Raw genomic sequence first — 22391 nt, 5'->3', positions numbered from 1 at the left:
ATAGTGTGACGCGTACTGGGCGATAAGAACCTTTGTGTCGCCCCTCCAGTAAGTGACAGGGAGTGGCGGGCTCTGATGTGCGAGTAACGCCCTCCTCCCGCCGCCCTCCACCTTCCCCTACCGTCCTCATGATTGAAATATGTACATACTCATCCCCACTACTTCACACCCATGCCTCAACCCGCCCTGCCTCATCCCTCTCACATCACCGCCACCTGCACTGTTCTGAGATTAATCAATCCGAGATGCCGCTGTCCGCCCCAAGCATCACCTCAGCGTTGTTCTTTAGTCGTCCTACCGGGGAATGCGCAGCCGAGGCACATTTCTGTCACTGAAGGTTATTGAGAACGTGCCTATGTCAGTGCGGAGTCAGGCAACTGAAGAATAGGAAAGTTGTTATGCTACTCAGAGGAACGTGATGAGACTCCTTCGTGTATTTTTTCTGTGTTTTCTGTTACTGCTTACTTCTACTGTCTTCTCTCATGAGTCTGTTATTTCACGTTGTTATATTCTCCGTATACATTCCCCCACGATTTTTCCGAGTAGTGTGAGGGTAATTCCTTCGTATGAGATTTTTTTTTTTTTCCTGTTGGTTTCCCGTTAGTTTTCACAGTCTTCTCTCTCAGACCCGCACTGTAATCCAAGCAAGTCAAGGAGAAGTAAAGGACAAATTTTCGGACTTAGAACAAAAAAAGTAGTGTGAATTTCCTATTTCACGTGTTATTTTGCTGGTGCTTCCCTTCATCGTCTCGTAAAACCACTGCTGAGTTCCGTGATACACCAAATTGTACACAGGTCTATCACCGCTTTCACTTACCACACTCATTTTTCCTAGTGCCTTATACAATTGCATTTCCACGTTATGCAAGTCTGTCAGTGCTTACATTCTCAGCATATCAACGAATCACACAGACAGGGACGGAAAAGAAGAAGAAAAAGGAAAAAAAAAAGCTTCTCTTCAACCTAGCTCGTCCAACGCACCATCAGGCGAGAGAGGAAAAGAAACAAACCATAACTAGAGGTGGTGAAGATTCCCCAAGTCCTCCACGTCGATTCTGAACCACCTCAGTTTTAAATGTAATAACGCCAACACTCACCCTCTTGAGTGCTTAGCACTGAGGGAGGAGAGAAGGGTTATCGATGCGGGTGTTTTCCTACTTCTCCTTCGACACCCGGAGTTGTGTTCCCTTGCGCAATATTTAAGGTGCCATAAAGTCCCAGGGTGGGGGCCTCTCTTGCTGGAGTCCCTCGCAGCTGACCACACATCCCGGCACGGCCATTTCATCTTCCGTCCGGAGTCTGAAAGCTTTAAATCATCGAGAAACGGGATCACATTTCTAAGCAGATGATGTTTATTACACTCTTGATTTATTTGTCTTTTACATAGTCTTCGGAGGTAGATAAATGGATAGATAGATAGATAGACTGATAGATAGATTGATGGTTTGAAAGATAGATAGATGCGTTTCTAGACAGATAGATAGTCATATAGCTGGATAGACGGTAGATCAATAGATAGATAGAGAATTATGAACAAATAGATAGACAGACAGATAAACACACTGATGTATTCTTAGATGGATAGAGAGATATTATGTAGATGAGCAGATAAACAAATAGAAGGGTAGCTGGATAAACCAAGGCTTACATAAGGAGAGAGAGAGAGAGAGAGAGAGAGAGAGAGAGAGAGAGAGAGAGAGAGAGAGAGAGAGAGAGAGAGAGAGAGAGAGAGAGAGAGAGAGAGAGAGAGAGAGATGCATGAAAGATAGCCATGCATAAAGATCCTGACCACGCTCACACACACACACACACACACACACACACACACACACACACACACACACACACACACACACGCACGTACGCACACGCACACACTTAGGATGCAAATGAGGACATGGCGCGACCTTGACTAAAAGTAAATTAAAACCCAAAATCAAACAACCATGCAGGACAGTGACTGGTTGCCTTAAGGATGCATCACGTGCTTCGTGGAGGGAAGGGTGGAGTTTGTTGTGCTAGTGGTGGTACTCTCAGAATTCTGTTACGTAACACTTGGGATTCACTGAAGACGGGAATTTAGGTATTTGTTAACTCTCAAATACGTAGCAGCGTGGATGGCACGGAAACTGTGTTGTTTACTGTTTACTTGCGTATCTGTGGTGCGGTAGATGTCAATAGCGTCACGTTTGCGAATGAATGAATGAATGTGAACGTTTTTTTTATTTTTTTTATTTTCTTTTCCATTTTATTCAAATAGAAGTATGTCTGTTGTAAAGAAGCACTGTGATCAGGCTTCTAGTTGTACCTCGATATGATGTTTTCCTTCCTCCTGTGCTTATTGTGGTAGACGTTTATTGCGAAATGTTAGCTGCTGACTCAACGCAAGAAGACGGAAGTTCGTTTTCTTTCTCAAATGCGTAGTAGCAGCAGTGGGGGGGAAGCGGGGCATGCGGTCCTGTGTTCCTGTCTATATAATTTTTACATCACTCCAGATGAGAAAGAGAGAGAGAGAGAGAGAGAGAGAGAGAGAGAGAGAGAGAGAGAGAGAGAGAGAGAGAGAGAGAGAGAGAGAGAGAGCCTTAAAGACTGGTTTTTCCTCCTAAGCTCTCAAAACACAGGACTTCGATTGTGAGTGAAGAAACATTGCGTTTAAATTGCATCTGTCTACTGCACAACACTACCTTATGGTGAAGCATAAACAAATCACTTGAATCAGAGCTTTCATTTTCTTCCACGTACTTTAAATGTTTCGTTATTTTCCAAAGGAAATGGGTGTGATTTTCCTCCTTGGACAACAGACTAGTGTATCCTTGATAGGCTTTCTTTGTATTGGATTTATTGGGAAAGATCTGGATGGATTTCGTTGAATTGCTTGGCTTGTTGTATATTCTGGCTCGTGACGTTAAGAGTGCATTGCAAACTGAGGAAAGTATGGCTATGTTGGAGCCTTGTATCAGCAAGTTGAGTCTACATACATACCTGTTTGGATCAATAAGTTCACCTCAAAAGTAAAAACTAATATAATACGAAAGGGACATCCCAGTATCTGCTGTATATTCTTCCCCGTGAAGGTAAGAGTGCACTGTAAACTCTGAGAAAAGAATATCTGTACTGGAGTCTTGTCTCAGGCAGTTGGGTTTATATACACTATATATACACCTGTTTAGATTGAATAGTTCACCTCAAGAGTAAAAACCAATATAATACTAAAGGGGCATTAAGGTTAGAACAAATTAAATGCATCACGTTAATATATGATTCATACAGAGACTGCCATGTGTAGGTCTGATGCCTTCTTGCAGCTTCCCTTGTTTGCCAGTGTTCTTGTCTTTGTATATACATAATAGTAGAGCAGTCTTACACCACGCTGTTGATCCTCGAAGGCACCCTTTCAGTATCCTGTATATTTGAATATATGTTCATTTTGTGTCACGTTAAGGGGAGACCACATGATTTGGGTCATGAATGTGCAGCTTTGTGTGTGTGTGTGTGTGTCTCTCTCTCTCTCTCTCTCTCTCTCTCTCTCTCTCTCTCTCTCTCTCTCTCTCTCTCTGTTCGTAATCTAACTTGAGTCTTGGTTTATGCAGCACGCCATCAATTTATTTACCTACCCTTCTAGCCTTTCTGGGTCAACATTGTAGTCACTGGCTAAAAGAAATTTCTAAAACGCCCACCCCACCAATCCCTCCGTCATGTTTTTTGGGTCACCATCGTCAGGTGTTTACTCTGCACCTGCTCACATTGGCCTCTTACAAGATAAACTGTTTTTGTGCTTAGAAGCCAAGCCGCCCCAACGACCGCTTAGCTTCAAGAGCCAGCTTGGACTTCTGTTGGATAATCCTGAGAGAGAGAGAGAGAGAGAGAGAGAGAGAGAGAGAGAGAGAGAGAGAGAGAGAGAGAGAGAGAGAGAGAGAGATACTGAATAATGTACATAATAATGCTTAATTTTCAGTACGTGTTCTCATTTTATCCTGTCAAACGTTTTAACTCTTAACTACATTTAACAGGCTCATGTGAGTTATTGAGGTTCACAGGAGTGTTTTTTTTTTTATGATTCTTATAATAATTTAGCAAGGATTCTGCATCATCAGGGAAAAACATTCATGAAAACACGAATTATCATATGAGGCCTCTGAAAATAGTCTTGGTAAGTGCTCGAGGTATTTGAGAAGAAGAGCGTAGTCATAGCAGTCATACGGTTCACTGTGGCCTTGGGGTTCATGCCGTCGTATCTGCTATTTCGTTACAAACACTGATAATGGTAAGCTGCCTATCGCCTCCGAGGGTTTTATTGTTCTTCAGATTAAAGGGATCATGCTGTGTGTTGGGAGCTGGAAGAGCTTAGGTGATTTGGAAGAAGGGTATTTTAGGATTTGTCTCAAAGGCATCCAATAAATCATAAGTTTGAAGGAAATTGACTTTGTGTGTGTGTGTGTGTGTGTGTGTGTGTGTGTGTGTGCGTGTAATAGATGTTTACCTTTTTTTTTTTTTTCTTAAGTTTTTATTTTTGTTCTGGAGTTTTTTTTTTTTTTCAATAAATGTATTATATAGCTAGTGTTTTTAGTAAGCAGAAAATGCTACGTCCATGTATCTCCGTGTGTTTCCGTTTGTATGTTTGTATATGCGTAATATTTATGTTTAATTTTTATGCGTTATACTGCAGTTCTACTAAATTAATGTATTCCGATTATAATTTTATGTCTATTGTCATGAATTTGCTGTCTTACCTTACGTGTGTGTTTGTGTGTGTGTGTTTGTGTGTGTGTGTGTGTGTATACCAGCCAGTGTTCAGCGAGGCCAGTAAAGCGGGTGGGGGCAGCAGCTCATGTGTAACGTGGTGCCAAGGAAAACAGTGGCGTCAGAGGGACGGACGCCTCCACACACACTCCTCTGCCTTGCGATGCGCCACAGCTCTTCTAGTGAAGCCTGCCCCGACTGACGACACGCCCTGAAGGTCACGCGTTATTTGCTTTCCCAGTGTTATCGTGCTTAATGAACCCTTCTCCTTTCTTCTATTTGTGTAGTAATATACGTAGCTACTACTTGTGGTCTGGGGTACCCTTGCGCACTGAAGCACACACACACACACACACACACACACACACACACACACACACACACACACACACACAGACAAACATATAAACAAACACAAACTCATACTTAAACGAAAACAAACCATCAAGCAAACGAACACACATGCTCGCATAAACAGAAAAACAAACAAACACAACTAAATACAAGCAAATATAATCAAACACACACGCGCGCGCGCACACACGCACACGTCAATACTTTATCGAAAGGAGCGTTCCAATTAAGTTAAATGGGTGGGTGTATGTAACTTCCATTACGTATATGAATGTATAAAAGTGATGAATACTTTTAAATAATGCCAAATGCATGCAAATACGAGTACCTGACCATTAGTAAGTGTTGATTAGGTGATACGGTAGATCTGATATTACCTTAAGCTTTCCATCGCATTAGATTCTGTAAGGGAGTGTTGAGAGGACATCCATGTTGATTCATCTCAAGTAATCTCCATCATGAATATTTTACCCAAAACTGTAAACCATCAACGGTAAACTTTCCCTGCCCATCCTATCTGTGGAGAGTAATTTTTTTGGAAAGTCTTCTAGGTAAAAGTGTTTGTGGATGGAGAATCTACCATAGGAAACAACGATGTACAAACAAAAATACATAGATAGCAAGGTGTGTAAAAACGAGACGGCTGAGTATAAAGCTGTGGGGAAAAAAATGGACTGAGGGAATAAAAAGAGCAGTTGGAATAATCATGAAGTCAGCAGCAGCACACCCAACAGAGAGCAGAGGCAATCAGTGGTGCAAATACTCCTACACACACTGGAAGCCGAGTGTTGAAGCAGACATGACGGTTCTATTCACTTTTTGCTCAGCGCACATCTCTCTCTCTCTCTCTCTCTCTCTCTCTCTCCTCTCTCTCTCTCTCTCTCTCTCTCTCTCTCTCTCTCTCTCTCTCTCTCTCTCTCTCTCTCTCTCCATCTCTCTCTCTTACACTCTTACATTCTGCTTGTTAGTGTTGGCATTTCACGAATCCATCCACGAGCGCCCTAAACATGCAGCACAGCGGAATTTTCTCTTCGGCACCAGGCTGTCATTAATCTGTCCTGGCCCAGGCATAGCAATACACCGGATGAGTGATACTTTTTAACCCTCCCCACCCATCGCCTGCTTGTTTTTATTAGTGTTTGACTGCTTTATAGTGAAGTATTTTAAATCAGTGACGTTTTTCATAAGTTATTGCCATTATTATTATTATTGTTATTGTTATTATTATTATTATTATTATTATTATTATTATTATTATTATTATTATTATTATTATTATTATTATTTATTATTATTTTTATTTTTATTATACTGTGGGTGGATGGGTGGGTGGGTAGGTGTGTGTGAGTGTTGTTATTGTTATCTCTCTCTCTCTCTCTCTCTCTCTCTCTCTCTCTCTCTCTCTCTCTCATCTCTCTCTCTCTCTCTCTCTCTCCTCTGTCTCCTCTCTCTCTCTGTCTCTCTCTCTCTCTCTCTCTCTCTCTCTGAACTCCTCTGTTTGTTGTGGTAGTGTAACCGCAATGTCGCATTATAATTCAGATCAAAGCTGAAACATTACCTTGTGGAAATTATTTGAATAGTCAAGGTAAATTTTACTCATGAAGTTATTTTCCAATCTTGAACTTTAAAATCGATAGTGATTTCATAACATACCTATCGACTGGCCAGCTGTTTTCACACGTCTTACCTGACTGCTCGCTTGCATTGACACATTCGAAGTTTTAACCCTGTCATTACTATATCAAACAGTTCACAGGACTAAAAAAATAATGTATGGAGTGTTTAAAAGGCATCTACAAGAAAAAGTGGAAATAAAAAAAAGGTAGATTTTGCAATTTCTAGGCTGTATAGTGTTTTGTTTGTGGGTGTAGAATAAGAAAAGATGTCCCAGAGGAGTTAGTAAAAAGGGAACATGTATCAAATAACAGTGAAGGAGTTAAGGGATATTTCGTACCTCAGTAACAGGTTATACAATTAAGACTGTTATTTTAGTACACAACAACGGATGCTATTTTTTCTTATGTGTAAAGGAGAATAGTCAAGGGTATAAAAAAGTAGGAAGAGAGAGAAAAAAAAGCTTGGAAATTTGCCTCTTACCCACTAAGAAAAAAAAAAAAGTTGAGCAGAGGGAAAAAAGAAAGGAACTCGGTGAGATAGATAGTAGAGTTGATCACAAACAGCCTCGTGAAGGGTCTTCTGTTTGCCTTCCCTTTGTGTTCCTTTGTGTTGAGGGTGAACAGAGCGACATTGTAATGATATATAATTATCAGGATTAGCACGACAACGTATTATTATCATTCCGACGTCGTTGTTGTTGATCTTTCATTTGTTTACTTGCTTTTATCTTTTGTACATAAAAGAGAGATTAGCTTGGGACTACAAAACGCATATAAAAAGTGTCTATCCATCTTTGTTTACTTATTTTATTTATTTCCTAACGTGATAGCGGGGTTGGCTCAGGGCTAAAAGGCGGGAAAAAATCTCGTCTCCCTTTATAGTCATCCTTATATTTGTTTACTTGTTTATTCGCTACATGAAAGGAAGGCTGAACAAGAACAAAAAAAAAAAAAAATGTATGTGGAGAAAACTCTCTTCAGTAGCTAGTAGTTTCTTTCTATACTTCTTGATTTATTATTTAACTTGAATAACTGCTACTCCCGGAAAATTTGTAAAGAAGAATCCTGAAAAGTTTGTCCAGTTGAGGTTTGGGGATGTGTTGTTACTCTTAAAAGTGTTCAAGTAGGAAGGTGGATAACAATCAGAGCTCCAAAATTCCGGGGACCTTCACTAACCAATATGTGTTTCTTTTGTTTTTTCGTCCATTATCGACGCAGCCATTTTCCTTCTTGTTAAAGAGCAGGTCTGGTAAGTGATTGAAGTAAAGAGTAAGTGACATGAGTCCATTTAACTAACACGTATGCAGATTGGAGTGACGCATGAAAGCTTATCTTTATGTAAGGCGCCAGTGTTTGCAGTGGCTGCTGCTTTCGTAAATACTGTAACTTGAAGTGTTGGTACAGATGTGTACTGATTACTTGATGCACGATGGTGCCAGCCTAGACAGTGTGCATGAGCCTACCATTAATGTTTAAAAGATGTTGATCAGGTGAGGTATTAAAGAAGGTGATAAATATGAATATATGAGTGTTTAAGTAAAATTATGAAAATGTAGAAATGAATATTGAAATGGTATCGCAGATGGCTGAGGATGATTATGTCATCAGTCGGTTCCGAGTCCAGATGTCAGTTTTATTAATACACACTTGAAACACTTGAACACTTAATTATTCTTACAAATTATATTTTCAGGAAAACATTTTCTTTTTATTTAAACATCAGTAAGATGCAATTGTGAAGCACAACTTTTCGGGCAGCAAATGAAGGCAAATAAGAACACACAGTTTCAACCTAAATATAACATTATGTTGATGACAAGGAAGTGGTTTTTACAAATCCATCCCGAGCCACATCAGAACGCCAACCTCGAAAGAAAATAGTAATAATAAATGAAATAGAATATATAAATGAGTGAAATAATGATGATGATGATGATATTATTATTAATAATAATAATAATAATAATAATAATAATAATAATAATAATAATAATAATAATAATAATAATAATAATACGCATAGACTTTTTTCACAGTTTAAGTCATTAGTTAATTGTGTGTTTTCCATTTGAGTTATTTATCAAAGACAGAGCGGTTTGTATTGAATTAGCGGACAACAACGCAACAATATGTATTAATGACAGCATAGAAACAAGGAGACTGCACAAAAACTATTTAAATTATGTATCGCAGTTCCGGGGCACTTAAAACTTATCATCTGCAATCTTTATCCATGGAATTCTTCAACGTCCTCTTCAAACTATTTAATGTTTGTGCACCTGCCACGTTGTTGCTAAGTTTATTCTATTCTGCTCATCTACTGCAGCCCTGTTTGTGATTTTTCTTTCCAAATTTAGATGACCACGATGTTTGTGTACGTAAGAATTATGAAAAGAGAGAAAAGTGGAAGTTACTGATGAAATCTCCTACAAAATGCAGGTGAGATATGGTAAAAGCATCAGCCAGTTAATACTCATGCAACAACACTGCCTGGACGTCACAATTCAGAGCAGCTCCCACTTGGTACATTACCACGCCACACATTGTACAGCAGGCGTCTCTCTTATACGGAGCAGGCCAGGTGCTATTCGGGGCGATGCTGAGTCATGTGTGAGGCTGGTGGGCAGGTGTGTACTGGGAAGCCTAACGGATACCTGGGCACCGGAATACTTGGTGTTTTGTGGCAGGGTACCAGTACTTTTCGCTTTCATTTCTTTATTTAGATTCTGGTGGTCACCTCAGACAGGGATTTTGTAAAAGCAAACAGAAAGAGTTTTATTGACTGATAGACGTGGCCACCTACATGTACCTGCTTATGCTTAAATACATCCATACATACATATATAAATGTGTATACGGACATGGCGTTGACAAATTTTTATATATATTCTGTACTGCCTCATTCAAGTTCTGTCCACGCTCGCTCTTCAGTATTGTGTCAGGATTGCTTTATAAAAGTCACGTACATGATATCCATTAGCTTAAGAGAACGTGCCGGGCATCATGGGCCTCTAAAAGCTTTTCACACACACACACACACACACACACACACACACACACACACACACACACACACACACACACACACACACACACACACACACACACACACACTCACAGCTTCCATCGAAAGGTTTGAGAGGAAACCGTAGACTTTTAATAACATGCCCCTTCACCTCAGATGTAAAATTTACGAGCTTGAAAATAATGTTGTGTTCAGACTCTAGTAATTCTTGTTTCATTGCACCTCTTATAAATAAATGTATTGCTGTTATTGATATTATCAGTATTATTACACCGAACCACCAACCCAATGACACACACACACACACACACACACACACACACACACACACACACACACACACACACACACACACACACACATACACACACACACACACACACACACACACACACACACACACAGAGAGAGAGAGAGAGAGAGAGAGAGAGAGAGAGAGAGAGATTAGGCTAAACATTCGCTATTTTCTTTTTATCTGTCTATTTATTTATTTATTTATTTTATTTTATTTCTTATTTTATTTTATTTTATTTTATTTTATTTATTTATTTATTTATTTTTTTTTTTTTTTTTTGCAAGCGTCCTGAAGTATAGTGACACATCCTACCAGCATCTGATACAGGTGAGTGCTTCTACACTTTTTCCACCAGTGTTTCCTGTTGATGTGTTACTGAGAGGGACGCAATGGACTTCTTAGCTCAACAACGAGCGGCTGCTGATTTTCCGCTACATCATGTTCATGGTGAAAAGAAAAGAAGTAATTGTGTGAACAGCTAACATATTACGCCTTTAACTTTACTTGCTCGTTCGAAGTCAATGTTTGTTGCGCGAATGTTTTTGCGATTGCTTCTTTAGGGAGAAAGGGAGCTTAGGAGGTTACATAATTAAATATCTTGTTTCTATTTATTTATTCATTTTTTTTAAAGGGGGGTATTTTTAAGAAATGTTTTTATTTTCCCTAACTCTGCTGAGAAATTTACCGGAATTTTGTTTTTACACTGTTTACAGTCAAACCATTCTCTTTTTCTTTTTAATAACTACTTGATATGAAAGAGCAGAACTGGAGGACACAACCTTAAGAGTGATTAATGGCTAAATGAGGTGAACTCCTTAATGATAAACCTTAGCATAAGAGAGAGAGAGAGAGAGAGAGAGAGAGAGAGAGAGAGAGAGAGAGAGAGAGAGAGAGAGAGAGAGAGAGAGAGAGAGAGAGAGAGGATAAATTCCTCACAATTGGTTCAATTCATAACGCCAAATTAACGCATCTTACACATCACATGCTGGTTTGAAATAAAAAAGCTCTCTCTCTCTCTCTCTCTCTCTCTCTCTCTCTCTCTCTCTCTCTCTCTCTCTCTCTCTCTCTCTCTCTCTCTCTCTCTCTCTCTCTCTTCTACCTAGGCTTCGAGCTTTAGTTATCGTTTCGTTCTTCCTTGAGGTATGCAGTGCGTCAGGTGTGATGTTTGTTGTTGTACACACCCTGGTGGTTCCCTCCAGATTGGTGTGTCAGCAGTCAGCAACATAATCTCATCTGAGTCAGGAGCAGTGATGAGCAAGGTAGGTGAGTGTGAGTGATGAGGTGATATTTCTGAGGGCAAATGAAGGACGCCCAAGATCTTACTCATGATAATGCACCAAGCTTGTAGTTTAGAACTGGTCAAAGGAAATTTGTTTGTCCTTATCTTTTGTCTTCATTTCATGTGTATTTGCTTATTGAACACACGTTACCATTGCACCAAATAACAAATCTAAGTGTTGAACACAATATAGAGTAACAAGTTCACACCATTATCGTGGATTAGAGAATGAATAAGGTATCTTGACGATATATATATATATATATATATATATATATATATATATATATATATATATATAAATATATATATATATATATATATATATATATATATATATATATATATATATATATATATATAATATATATATATATATATATATATATATATATATATATATATATATATATATATATATATATATATATATATATATATATATATATATATATATATATATATATATATATATATATATATATTCGCTCATATCAAAGTCTGCTACTTGCAATTACATCTATAAACGTAACGATGTTGATGTGTTGGTGACGTTAATGTATTCGTCGTGAATGCATCCTGGATATAAACACGCGAGAGGCACCACGACCTGCATATAAATATCATCATCGCTTTTCTCCGCGACCCCGCGTCCCACTCAGGCCGCTATGGAAGGTGAAAATCTTTAAACGTGGAGGGAAATAGTTTTGTGCTTAAGATACCTACCCAAGAATGGCTCTATATTCAGATCTGCTAGTTATATATTCAGTTCAGTTTTGTTTTGGTTGACGTCACGCGTTTTACATGAAAGGTATGTGTATCGTACGTTTGGCAGTTACGTACCAGGGCACCACCTACCACGTCTGGCCAATCATGAGTTAGTGTGCACTGAGGATGGTGAAAGGTTGGGTGCTGTTCACTCCAGCCCTCGAGAGGTTGTGTTGACATGCTGTCTTTCGGACCTGTGAGCCTGTAAATTTCACTGATGAAGGCGTGAGGTAACACTGTGACGGTGTGTCGTCAGGAAGCACCCACAGCACCACGAGAGCAGCAGTGGTGCTGATAGATATATGCATATTGTCTTTTTTTTTGTTTTTTTTGTTTTTTTGTTTTTTGTTTATGACCGGATGGGTCGGTCTCCCACGTTTTACTCTCACGGTTGTCTTCAGCTATTCTGCGATGACTTTAAACCGGGACGTTTCATACATGTGTAATAAATCAAACTTGTATGACCTGTGAGGTACCCGCTTGCTTGCCCCTTCCCGCTGAGGCATCCGTTAGACGGCTGCGTGCTGACGCTGCCTGTGAGGGTCGCTGATGCCGGGAAGCCTGTGGCGATTGCGAGGGAAGAGACCTGATTTTCATCTACTTTGAGGTTGTATGGAAAAAAAAAAAAAAAAACTGAGGAAGAAAACTAAAATAGAGACTTGTCATCAGCCAGCGTCAGAGGGAACGAAGGAACAGGTATGTTAACAATTCAGTCCTATATCTTGGTATTCATGTTTATCTTAATCAGTCCCAGTTTAATTAACCATAATGTCGGGTCTATCTGGCTGCCTGCTTGCTTGCTTAGTGTGTCTGGCTACTATCTCTAGTCTCACCCAACGATGATGCTTCGTATGCAATGTAACTGCCACCATTTTTAACACTGCTGCTCGATAATTTTTTTTATTTATTTTTATCCTGATAATATAAACATTTATTATACAAAAATGTGAAACGTTTTTCTCCGAATTAAATAGGATGTCTGGGTTGATGGTATGGCAGGAGGGAGGCGAGACTTGCACAGACTAAAGGGAGCGTCTTGAGGGGCGGTAACAGCATGGTAGTGTTGAGGCACGAAGGTGTAGGCTGCTGTGTCACTCGTTTGGTATTACATTTATTTTCACGGTCATCCAATCAGCAGTATTTCTTGAAATAAGAACACACCGTTGATAGAGATCCTCATGGGACAGCAAACACGACACGTGGCACAGCGTGACGGGCTCCACTAGCGCAAGGGAGGTTATCGTACTAGTAATTCAATATATCTTATTTTATCTTTTTTTTTTTCATTAGTTGAAAATCGTCACCTCTTGATAAGCGAAAGGGGATTTAATTGATAATGGAGACGGGGGATAAATGCATTAATATTTCATACAAATGAGGGAAACACGAATATGAGGATGGAAATGATATCAATGTGAGAGTAAACATGATTGTAATCAAATATATTTCCATGGCTCATTTCATCAACCAGTTTGAACAACGCTGTACGTGTGTGTGTGTGTGTGTGTGTGTGCATAGATGTAGATATTTAGATAGATAGGTACACACACACACACACACACACACACACACACACACACACACACACACAGTAAATGGATGGAGATGACATGAGTGACTCTGATACAGGATTCTCATATAACGGTGGTGAAGCATCTTCCCTGAGGCCACTGGATATAAATAAGGAACAAGAAACAAGGTTGTCCTAATTCTTGTCAACTGACAAGCGCATTGTGATAATTTCTTTTCGCGCGAATTTTAGTAGTGAATATCAAGAAACCTTAGTAGGATTGATTACATTAGATATATAATGGCTGTCTTCTACACTGACACTTTCAGTCTTGGTCTTGCTGTGTGGTGTGTCGGTGACTTGCTTGATTGCGTCAAATCTTTTGAATTGAAGGTGGAAGATATTTGACTTTCTGCTCGTCTGTTCGGTGAACTTCTGATTCTGAATGCGAGGCCTGTCACGGAGGTGGTTGGGTGCTATCTGTCTACTGCATTAATCTTGAAGACGGAGTTGATTTCGGCATCGTAATAGCCTTTTCAGTTTTATGAGGTTATTTCCGTATATATATATATATATATATATATATATATATATATATATATATATATATATATATATATATATATATATATATATATATATATATATATATATATATATATATATTTTTTTTTTTTATTAATTAATTTATTTAGTTAGTTATTATTCTGCTAGTTTAATAGTCTGATGCCACAATTGTTATGTTAATGACTGTATAACCTGTCTTCAATTTGCACACACAAAAAAAGTATCCGCTAGAAATTGAAAATATTCGAAATTCTTAGTAATGGGAATCTAAACCTACAAATCTTGCCTTAAGTTATTATATCCATAACTGACTAGTCTTGTTCGAAGGTGAAAAAAAAAAATGCAAACATAAGTCAGAAAATTGCAGAAATCTAATGCACCATTTTATAAAGATTCAGGATAAGGACGCCTAAGAAAAGTTGGCATGTCAGTTTCTCAACAGTGTTTTCTACTCGTGGAAATAAATGCATAACTGTAACTCTGCCTTTTCTGGGAATAACGAAAATAAAAGATTTGATACAGGGCAAATTTCAGAAACCATGACTCTCTCTCTCTCTCTCTCTCTCTCTCTCTCTCTCTCTCTCTCTCTCTCTCTCTCTCTCTCTCTCTCTCTCTCTCTCTCTCTCTCTCTCTCTCTCTCCCCAAATGTGAATGACGTCACCACTTAAGGGCTAGCAACGAGTGAAGCTATAGGAGGTACAAAAATCCCTGTAAAATTGTGCCGGTTATGAGGGGAAGCTGTTTGATGTGAGATTGGAAACGCAGAGAGAGAGAGAGAGAGAGAGAGAGAGAGAGAGAGAGAGAGAGAGAGAGAGAGAGAGAGAGAATCATGATATCCAAAGGCGTTAAAGGGATTAGAAGTGGATAAAGAGGATCTGCTGATGAGGATTACCAGAAGAAAAGAGATAATGAACTCTGAGTAAGATGATTTAGTGGTGTAAGAAACTGCTCTTCTTCAAAAGACGCCACGAAAACACCCAGCATCTAATATTTTATAGGTCGTATTAAGTTATTAGAGGTTAACGAATCATCATGACCACCATCACCACCATCACCACTACCACCATTACCATCACCATCACCACCACCATTTCTTGTAACGGCCTTTTTTTCCCTTATTGGGTTGTACAATTTGAGAGTTACTTTCACTCTCTTACTGTCGTGGAGGTTTTTAAAGTATTCTCTCTCTCTCTCTCTCTCTCTCTCTCTCTCTCTCTCTCTCTCTCTCTCTCTCTCTCTCTCCTCTCTCTCTCTCTCTCTCTCTCTCTCTCTCTCTCGTACACACACACACACACACACACACACACACACACATCGTGGCCTCCTTGCCCCTACAAATCAGTCCACGCATGCTGCTGTGTGTGTCAATGAACGTTAAAACATGCACAGAATTTGGCAACTAGTATGTCGTGAGGCGTTTTCTTTATTCTTTTTTTTTTTTCCTCCCTTATTCTTTTCATCGGGAACAGTATACGTTCTTAGTTGTATAATGAAATTTTGACGTTACCAGGCACTAATCCCCGGACATGTCGTGACTGTCTTCTCTTGGCTAGACTTATGCAATTATCGGTAGCAAAAGACGTGTTAAACTCCTGTTAACTTCTTCAACCCTTTTAAATGCTGTGAATGTCTAGTAAATATTCAGACCAGTGGAAAGAATTATATTTGCATAGGCACACAGAAAGAAGAGTTTAGGAATTTAATGTCTTTCAATGGAACTATTTAGGTGACAAGTGCAAAAATTAGTGTTGGGAAAGGGGATTGGAGAAAATAAATCCAGAAGGAAAGGAGTTCAAGAAAAGTAAGATCACCATTACATCATTACCCCAAAGTAACTCTAATCCCCATACTGCAAACGTGGGAGTGTTTACAGTTAATGAGATAGCAACAACCGCCATGAGTCGCTTAGAGCGGGGCGTGAGGGAGCCTGCTGGCGGTCCTGCTGCGTAGGACGAGAGAACAAACATTGGGAAGGTCAGGTCTCAGAAACCGAAAGTCACTATCCTTTCATGTACTTGTAGGCTCTTGACACGTACCTTGTGTATTTATTAGTCTGACATGTTCCAGTGTTGAAGATTAACAGCTTAGGTCGGATTAGTTTTGTTCAGTTATTAGATAAGATTAATATACGCTAGATTCTGCACTATTTCTTCCTTTCAATAATCCCTAAGATTTCAAGATTTATGACAGTATGACCGTGATTTTTATTCATAGTTGTATATAGTTGAGTTTATATATTGCAATTGAGCTTAGGCAACTAACATGCAGTTTAGGTTCTGAATTCCTCTCTCGAATGAGTTATAGATTCATATTAGAGGTACGTACTTTACTATTGTTATTATTATCATTGTTATTATTATTTTATCCAAAGCCTGGTGCCAGCGGTCCAATGTCAAAGCTGCGTAACAATAATCTTTATTCTAAGCAACACCAGCGCTGGGAGCCACGTGGTGCCGGGGGGTGGTTGGGACCCCAGGCGGGACCCCAAGGCCAGCCCACCACCATGGCCTTGACGGACTGCGTGACGTCACCCTTCTTCTGAACTGTACTTGCTTCCTGTTGTTATCTCTCTCTCTCTCTCTCTCTCTCTCTCTCTCTCTTCTCTCTCTCTCTCTCTCTCTCTCTCTCTCTCTCTCTCTCTCTCTCCTCTCTCTCAAGTTTCTTCTTCAATCTATTATATGTCTGTCTTTCGTAATTAATTTATTTAGCTTTGTTTATCTAATCATCCAACTTTTTTTTTTATCGTTATTTGTGTATTTATTTTTCTCCATTTATCTATTTTTCGATGTTTATCTATCCCTCCACAACTACTTATCTAAATCTGTATCAGTCGGTCTATCTATCTATCAATCTATCTATCTATCTATATTTCTATGTCCATTTTTATATCGAGTTTACCCATTCACCAGTCTGTTGTCTATCTGTGCCATTATGCATCTATCTGTCTACCTTCTTGAATATTCATTTCTTGCCTGGATTCCTGTCATCCCGATTAAAAAAAGTAATGTTTTATTCATGCAAAACCAAAATTACAGAATTGTGTGTGTGTGTGTGTGTGTGTGTGTGTGTGTGTGTGTGTGTGTGTGTGTGTGTGTGTGTGTGTGTGTGTGTGTGTGTGTGATACCTCAGAAATTGTAAATATTTTAGGGCTGACTGAAATGCATTGCCTCTCCTTATTTTCGTGTTCGTAATTCTATATTTATATATTTTTTTTTATGTACGTGGTCATATTCACTTGGAACACAGAGTTACACTGTTTTGCCCTTCACATGTGTACTCGACACACACACACAACACACAAAGAGAGAGAGAGAGAGAGAGAGAGAGAGAGAGAGAGAGAGAGAGAGAGAGAGAGAGAGAGAGAGAGAGAGAGAGAGAGAGAGAGAGAGAGCGTGCGTTATCCCACCATATGTATAATGAAGCCTTTACGTAACTTAATTATTTTTAAATGTTGACACATATCACTCGTGAATATTTTTTTTTTTATGAACGTTATATAACTGAAGAAAATTTACGATTGCCTGAATGCTCTTTGATTTTTTTACGTAATTATATTTATCTATTTATTTATTTGCCAAAAGTAATGACGATAACTGCTTGATTATTGGCTTTTAGGGTAAGTGATGTCGTATAGTGCAAAAAATAACTTGTCATTAGCCATGTGCATCCATCATTAGTTACTGCAAATGGCTTATTTATTATGTACCGTCGGTAGAGTAAATGTTAACCCTGTCACTGCTATTTGGTACATCTTTCCTTAATCACTAATCACTCTGAGACATCTTTACTTGTTCTGCAGCCACCTCCAATCTTTAAAACTGGTTATAAACTCCAAAATCTATTCTTTTTACTCCTCTTCTTTTATTGTAGATGCTTATAAAGGTTTCATGCATTACTTCTGGTGCTGTTAATTGTTTCGTATTCAAGTGAAAGGACTAATTAAGCAAACTCAGCGCATTAAAACATGAAGTACTCTCGTCACACACACACACACACACACACACACACACACACACACACACACACACACACACACACACACACACACACACACACACACCAAGATAATCGTTAAAAAAAAGTGTGTGTGTGTGTGTGTGTGTGAGAGAGAGTGTGAGAGAGAGAGAGAGAGAGAGAGAGAGAGAGAGAGAGAGAGAGAGAGAGAGAGAGAGGAATAACAAAATCCATATCGATGATTAGGAGAAAATTAAAGTCATCAAAGACATCGACTATAAGAAAATTAAAGAAAATTGCTATAATGAAGAAAGGTTTATGGAAAAGTTAGCAAGGTCATCAACAGTTTGATGGATAAAGAGGAAGTGAAACAAAAGTTGATTGAGTGAAGGATAGTCTGAAAATCTCGTCAATTACTGATTAGAAAGGACCTAGTAAGATGAAGGAAACTGTACAGGAGTCATTGATGAAAAGACAAATTCATTCAATGTAGAAATTCGTACTGGAGGACATATAATTCATTAGATCAAACTGCAACGGTACTTGTTGTATAAACATATGTAATCTTCTTATACATACGGTATTTCTTTGTTAACATTGAGTACGATATAGAATAAATAAATAGCACGTAAGAAATAAAAAAAAAAAAAAAGCTTTGCAAGGACACATTCAGAACTAAAGGATCTAGATGATTATATGAAAAAAAAATCCCTTATGCATCTCTTGATTTATTTTACGCAGATCCAGATTCTAGAAGATTGCAATAAGGAAAGGACATGAGTAGATACTGAAATTAATCATACATTACTCTACCAGAGTTGCCAGACAAGCCTGTGTGCCTATCGTTAAGAGCTTGTGTAAGTAAGTGTTGTTCAGATCCATGTAGCTTGTGTTTTGTGGGGCTTAGGATAGAAGTTGCCAATTAATGTGCCTTACCTTTCTATTTTGCATCGCTCAAGGGATTATTGTGATTATCTTAAAGTAATATACCAAAGCTTCGCAACGTATCTCTCCCTCACGCTTCTGACGCGTGTGTCGTGTGTGTGTGTGTGTGTGTGTGTGTGTGTGTGTGTGTGTGTGTGTGTGTGTGTGTGTGTGTAAGGGATTAATTTTGTCATGAGAGGGGGAGTTCTTGTGTTTATAGAATATCTTGTTGAATATGCATTAGGGTTATTTTCGTCCCAACTCTAGTATTTATTTGTGAGTCGTGTGTAGTGGTGTGTGAGAAAATATGTTTAATGATAAGTAAGTAAAGATGAAAACTGTTATAATTATTGTTGTTGGTTTTGTTCTTGTCATCACCTCATCATCATCATCTTATTATTATTATTATTATTATTATTATTATGTATTATTCATTATTATTATTATTATTATTATTATTATATTATTATTGTAGCAGCCACGTGTCGGCCCCAGAGAAGAGTCACAGACTACCAGCTCAAAAAAAAGCCTCAGAGGGGAGAAACAATATGACAAAGAATAAAATATAAAAGTAAGAATAGATCACAGCTTACCGCCAAAAAGAATAGCATACTGAAAGAATAAATAGTATACCCTACATGTAAAAAAAGTTCTAAGAACCAGCTGACGTTCTGAGTAAAAAAAAAAAAAATATTAAGTGTATTTTCTAAAAGATAATATGTGTATTTTGTAAAAGATATTATAACGTAAAAACATAAGATCATCAGAAATAAGGGAAGCTGCAAAAACTCATCAGTCCTACACGTGGCAGTCTTTGTATGAAATATACCTAGGTACCTATTTCCACCTATCATCTCCATCCATAAATGTCTAATCTTCTCTTTATAACCAGATATCTCATACCACCTGGCAGTGTTCTTCGAGGTAATGTTATAGAAGCATCTTGAAAAATTAAAACTACTGTATCAAATGTATTTAGAATCCCTTTTATGAAACTATGCTGAATGTTTTGCTTCTTTCCTGGTACGAGAGAGGAAGTTTGTCTTGCAGTGGTTGAATAAAAGTGTTGATAATTTCATATAAATCACAGAAGCTGAGATGTTAGTCCAGTGTTGTTAGCTTGTACTTAAATTACCTGGCAAAAACATTTATCGACCAAAAATAGAATCAGCATCACAGGTCCACACTGCATAAAAATGGATTCCCAATATGTGGTTGTAACGTGAATAAAAACTATTTCAGACAACATAATCATCCTCACAATTATTATATTATGGAAGAATATCGAGTTTCAGAGCTACGGGCATGGAAAAGGTCAGTGAATGATGGTCTGAAGACAGCGTGGAATACAAAGTGAGGCCTAGACGCTTCAAGGTTTCCCAATGAGCAATCACATGACCATTAGCAGTAATACTAGGATGAGCAGCGTGTAGTGTTCTTAAGCTGCTTAGTGTAAGACTCTTATTAAACTTGTAAGGGTTGGTTTAATTACTCTTGTTGTTGTTGTTGTTGTTGTTTTGTTTTGCCTGTTATTAGTTTTGTTGTTGCTTTGTTGCTATTGTATTACTGTTGTTGTTGTTGTTGTTGCTGTTGTTGTTGTTGTTGTTGTTGTTGTTGTTGTTGTATTTCCTTTTACTCTCATCGTTGTCATCACCAGTTATATTTTTACCACTACTACTACTACTACTACTACTTAGTACATATACGTACGTATATACACAACCACAGGAACAACTACTACCACTTCCACTACCACCATTACCTCTACCACCAAGTTAGGCTATCTCGCATCCACCAAAAAGACGAGCAGAATAAACATGTGAATGATATTAATTACCTGAACGTGACGATCGGCACGTTGCAAGCTGTAATGGCCGTAGCCTCGAAGTTCCTAAGATGCTTAATAGAGCGAACCTTCCTTGTCAGTGCACTTCAAGACTATATTTATTGCCTCGTCTTCACTTGGACTTCTGCACTTTTTTTTTTTTTTTTTTATGTAACCTTCCGATTGTTTGCTTCAGATTTATTCTTGTTCTCACCGACGTTCTCTGTTCACAACTTCACAAGTAAGGTAAACCTACCAGTCGGTCAACCACACATGTTTTATATATTAACCCTTTCACTGCTAATTGGTACATCTTCTCTTAATTACTAATCACTCTTTACTTGTTCTACAGCCACCTCCGATCTTTATACCAGGTAGAAATTGCAAAATCTATTCTTTTTAATCTACTTTCTTTCTTGCAGATCCTTATAAAGGTTTCATGCATTACTTCTGGTGCTGTTAATTGTCGCACATCGCAGTGAAAAGGTTTAAACGTGTACAGTAGTTCCCGTCATGGTGATTTCCCTCAAGAATATGATGACTAACTTTCTCCTTCTGCAGCGTCTAACATGTTCCTCACTAGTGTTTTCCTCCACTGTCTTTGCGTCCTCTCCACTCAACCCTCGTCTTCTTCCACCCTCTTCATATGTACTATTCTGCCGGCGTGCTGTTCAACCCTTCTTGTAATGTGTGAAAATGATGATTGGCCGTTTCGTCTCAGTTAGTCATTCAGATCTTTGAGTGCCGCATTTTCTTTGAGTGCATTTACAGCAGTAGGCTTTGAAAGAGGTTGCTGTGCTCTCTCTCTCTCTCTCTCTCTCTCTCTCTCTCTCTCTCTCTCTCTCTCTCTCTCTCTCTCTCTCTCTCTCTCTCTCTCTCATACATCCACCAGTGCTGCTTACTGTGAAAAAATCGAGACACGTATAGAAGTAGTAGTAGTTAAACAATAGAGAACCTGTAATGAGCATAACTAGATTGTAAAGAAAGAGAAAGAAGTAGAGAGGCGGGGAATGGTATTAACAAGATCCTTTATGTATGGAGAATGACTACCCGGTGACAAGACAAAGGCAGCTGTGAGGTGTAGCGTGGGAGTGCTGGCGTAATGACCGCTAGTTGCATTATAACATTATAGGCTAGAATGCTTGTAAGATAGATCCCCTCATAAAAATTCCAGCTGACCTAATGCTTACCGTGTTATAATCCCACAAGCTAACCCTCGCTAACCTAACATAACCTAACATAGTTCATCATAAGGACGGATTTTGTGAGTGAAATGTTCATGAGGGAAATTATAAATCAGGAGAAATTATTGCGTGCAGGTTGTAATGTACAAAATGTATGTGTTTGTGTTCGACTGGCTGGTTTGCAAGTGCCGGAATAACCACTAGTTTGAGTTTGAGAATAGCGTATCGATTATAGGTACCTAGATTGGAGTATGAAACAGATGCAGATTTTATAAAGTGGATTAGTATAGGAATTGCCAGTTTGCATAAGTTTGATAATGGCGCATCGATTATAGAAAGCTGAATTGGAA

The 22391-nt window shown here is 38.6% G+C and overlaps 1 protein-coding gene and 1 long non-coding RNA gene across 2 annotated transcripts in view; both read left to right on the top strand.

The window, feature by feature from the left end:
• The window catches only part of LOC135106821 (uncharacterized), a 48497-nt gene extending 38164 nt beyond the window's left edge, over window positions 1–10333 (top strand). The window contains exon 3 of the long non-coding RNA XR_010271474.1: window positions 10315–10333. This is a non-coding gene — a long non-coding RNA (uncharacterized LOC135106821). The remainder of the gene's footprint in view (window positions 1–10314) is intronic.
• A 1853-nt stretch (window positions 10334–12186) lies between these two features.
• The window catches only part of LOC135106820 (uncharacterized), a 109038-nt gene continuing 98833 nt past the window's right edge, over window positions 12187–22391 (top strand). Inside the window, exon 1 of the mRNA XM_064016162.1 lies at window positions 12187–12773. Coding sequence (XP_063872232.1) covers window positions 12690–12773 — 84 coding nt within the window. The 5' untranslated portion in view covers window positions 12187–12689. The remainder of the gene's footprint in view (window positions 12774–22391) is intronic.

Source organism: Scylla paramamosain, chromosome 14 (assembly GCF_035594125.1).
Source record: "Scylla paramamosain isolate STU-SP2022 chromosome 14, ASM3559412v1, whole genome shotgun sequence".
In the NCBI taxonomy this organism is placed as follows: Eukaryota; Metazoa; Arthropoda; class Malacostraca; order Decapoda; family Portunidae; genus Scylla; species Scylla paramamosain.
Note: the sequence above shows the minus strand (reverse complement) of the source record. Positions and strands in the feature narration are given on the sequence as shown.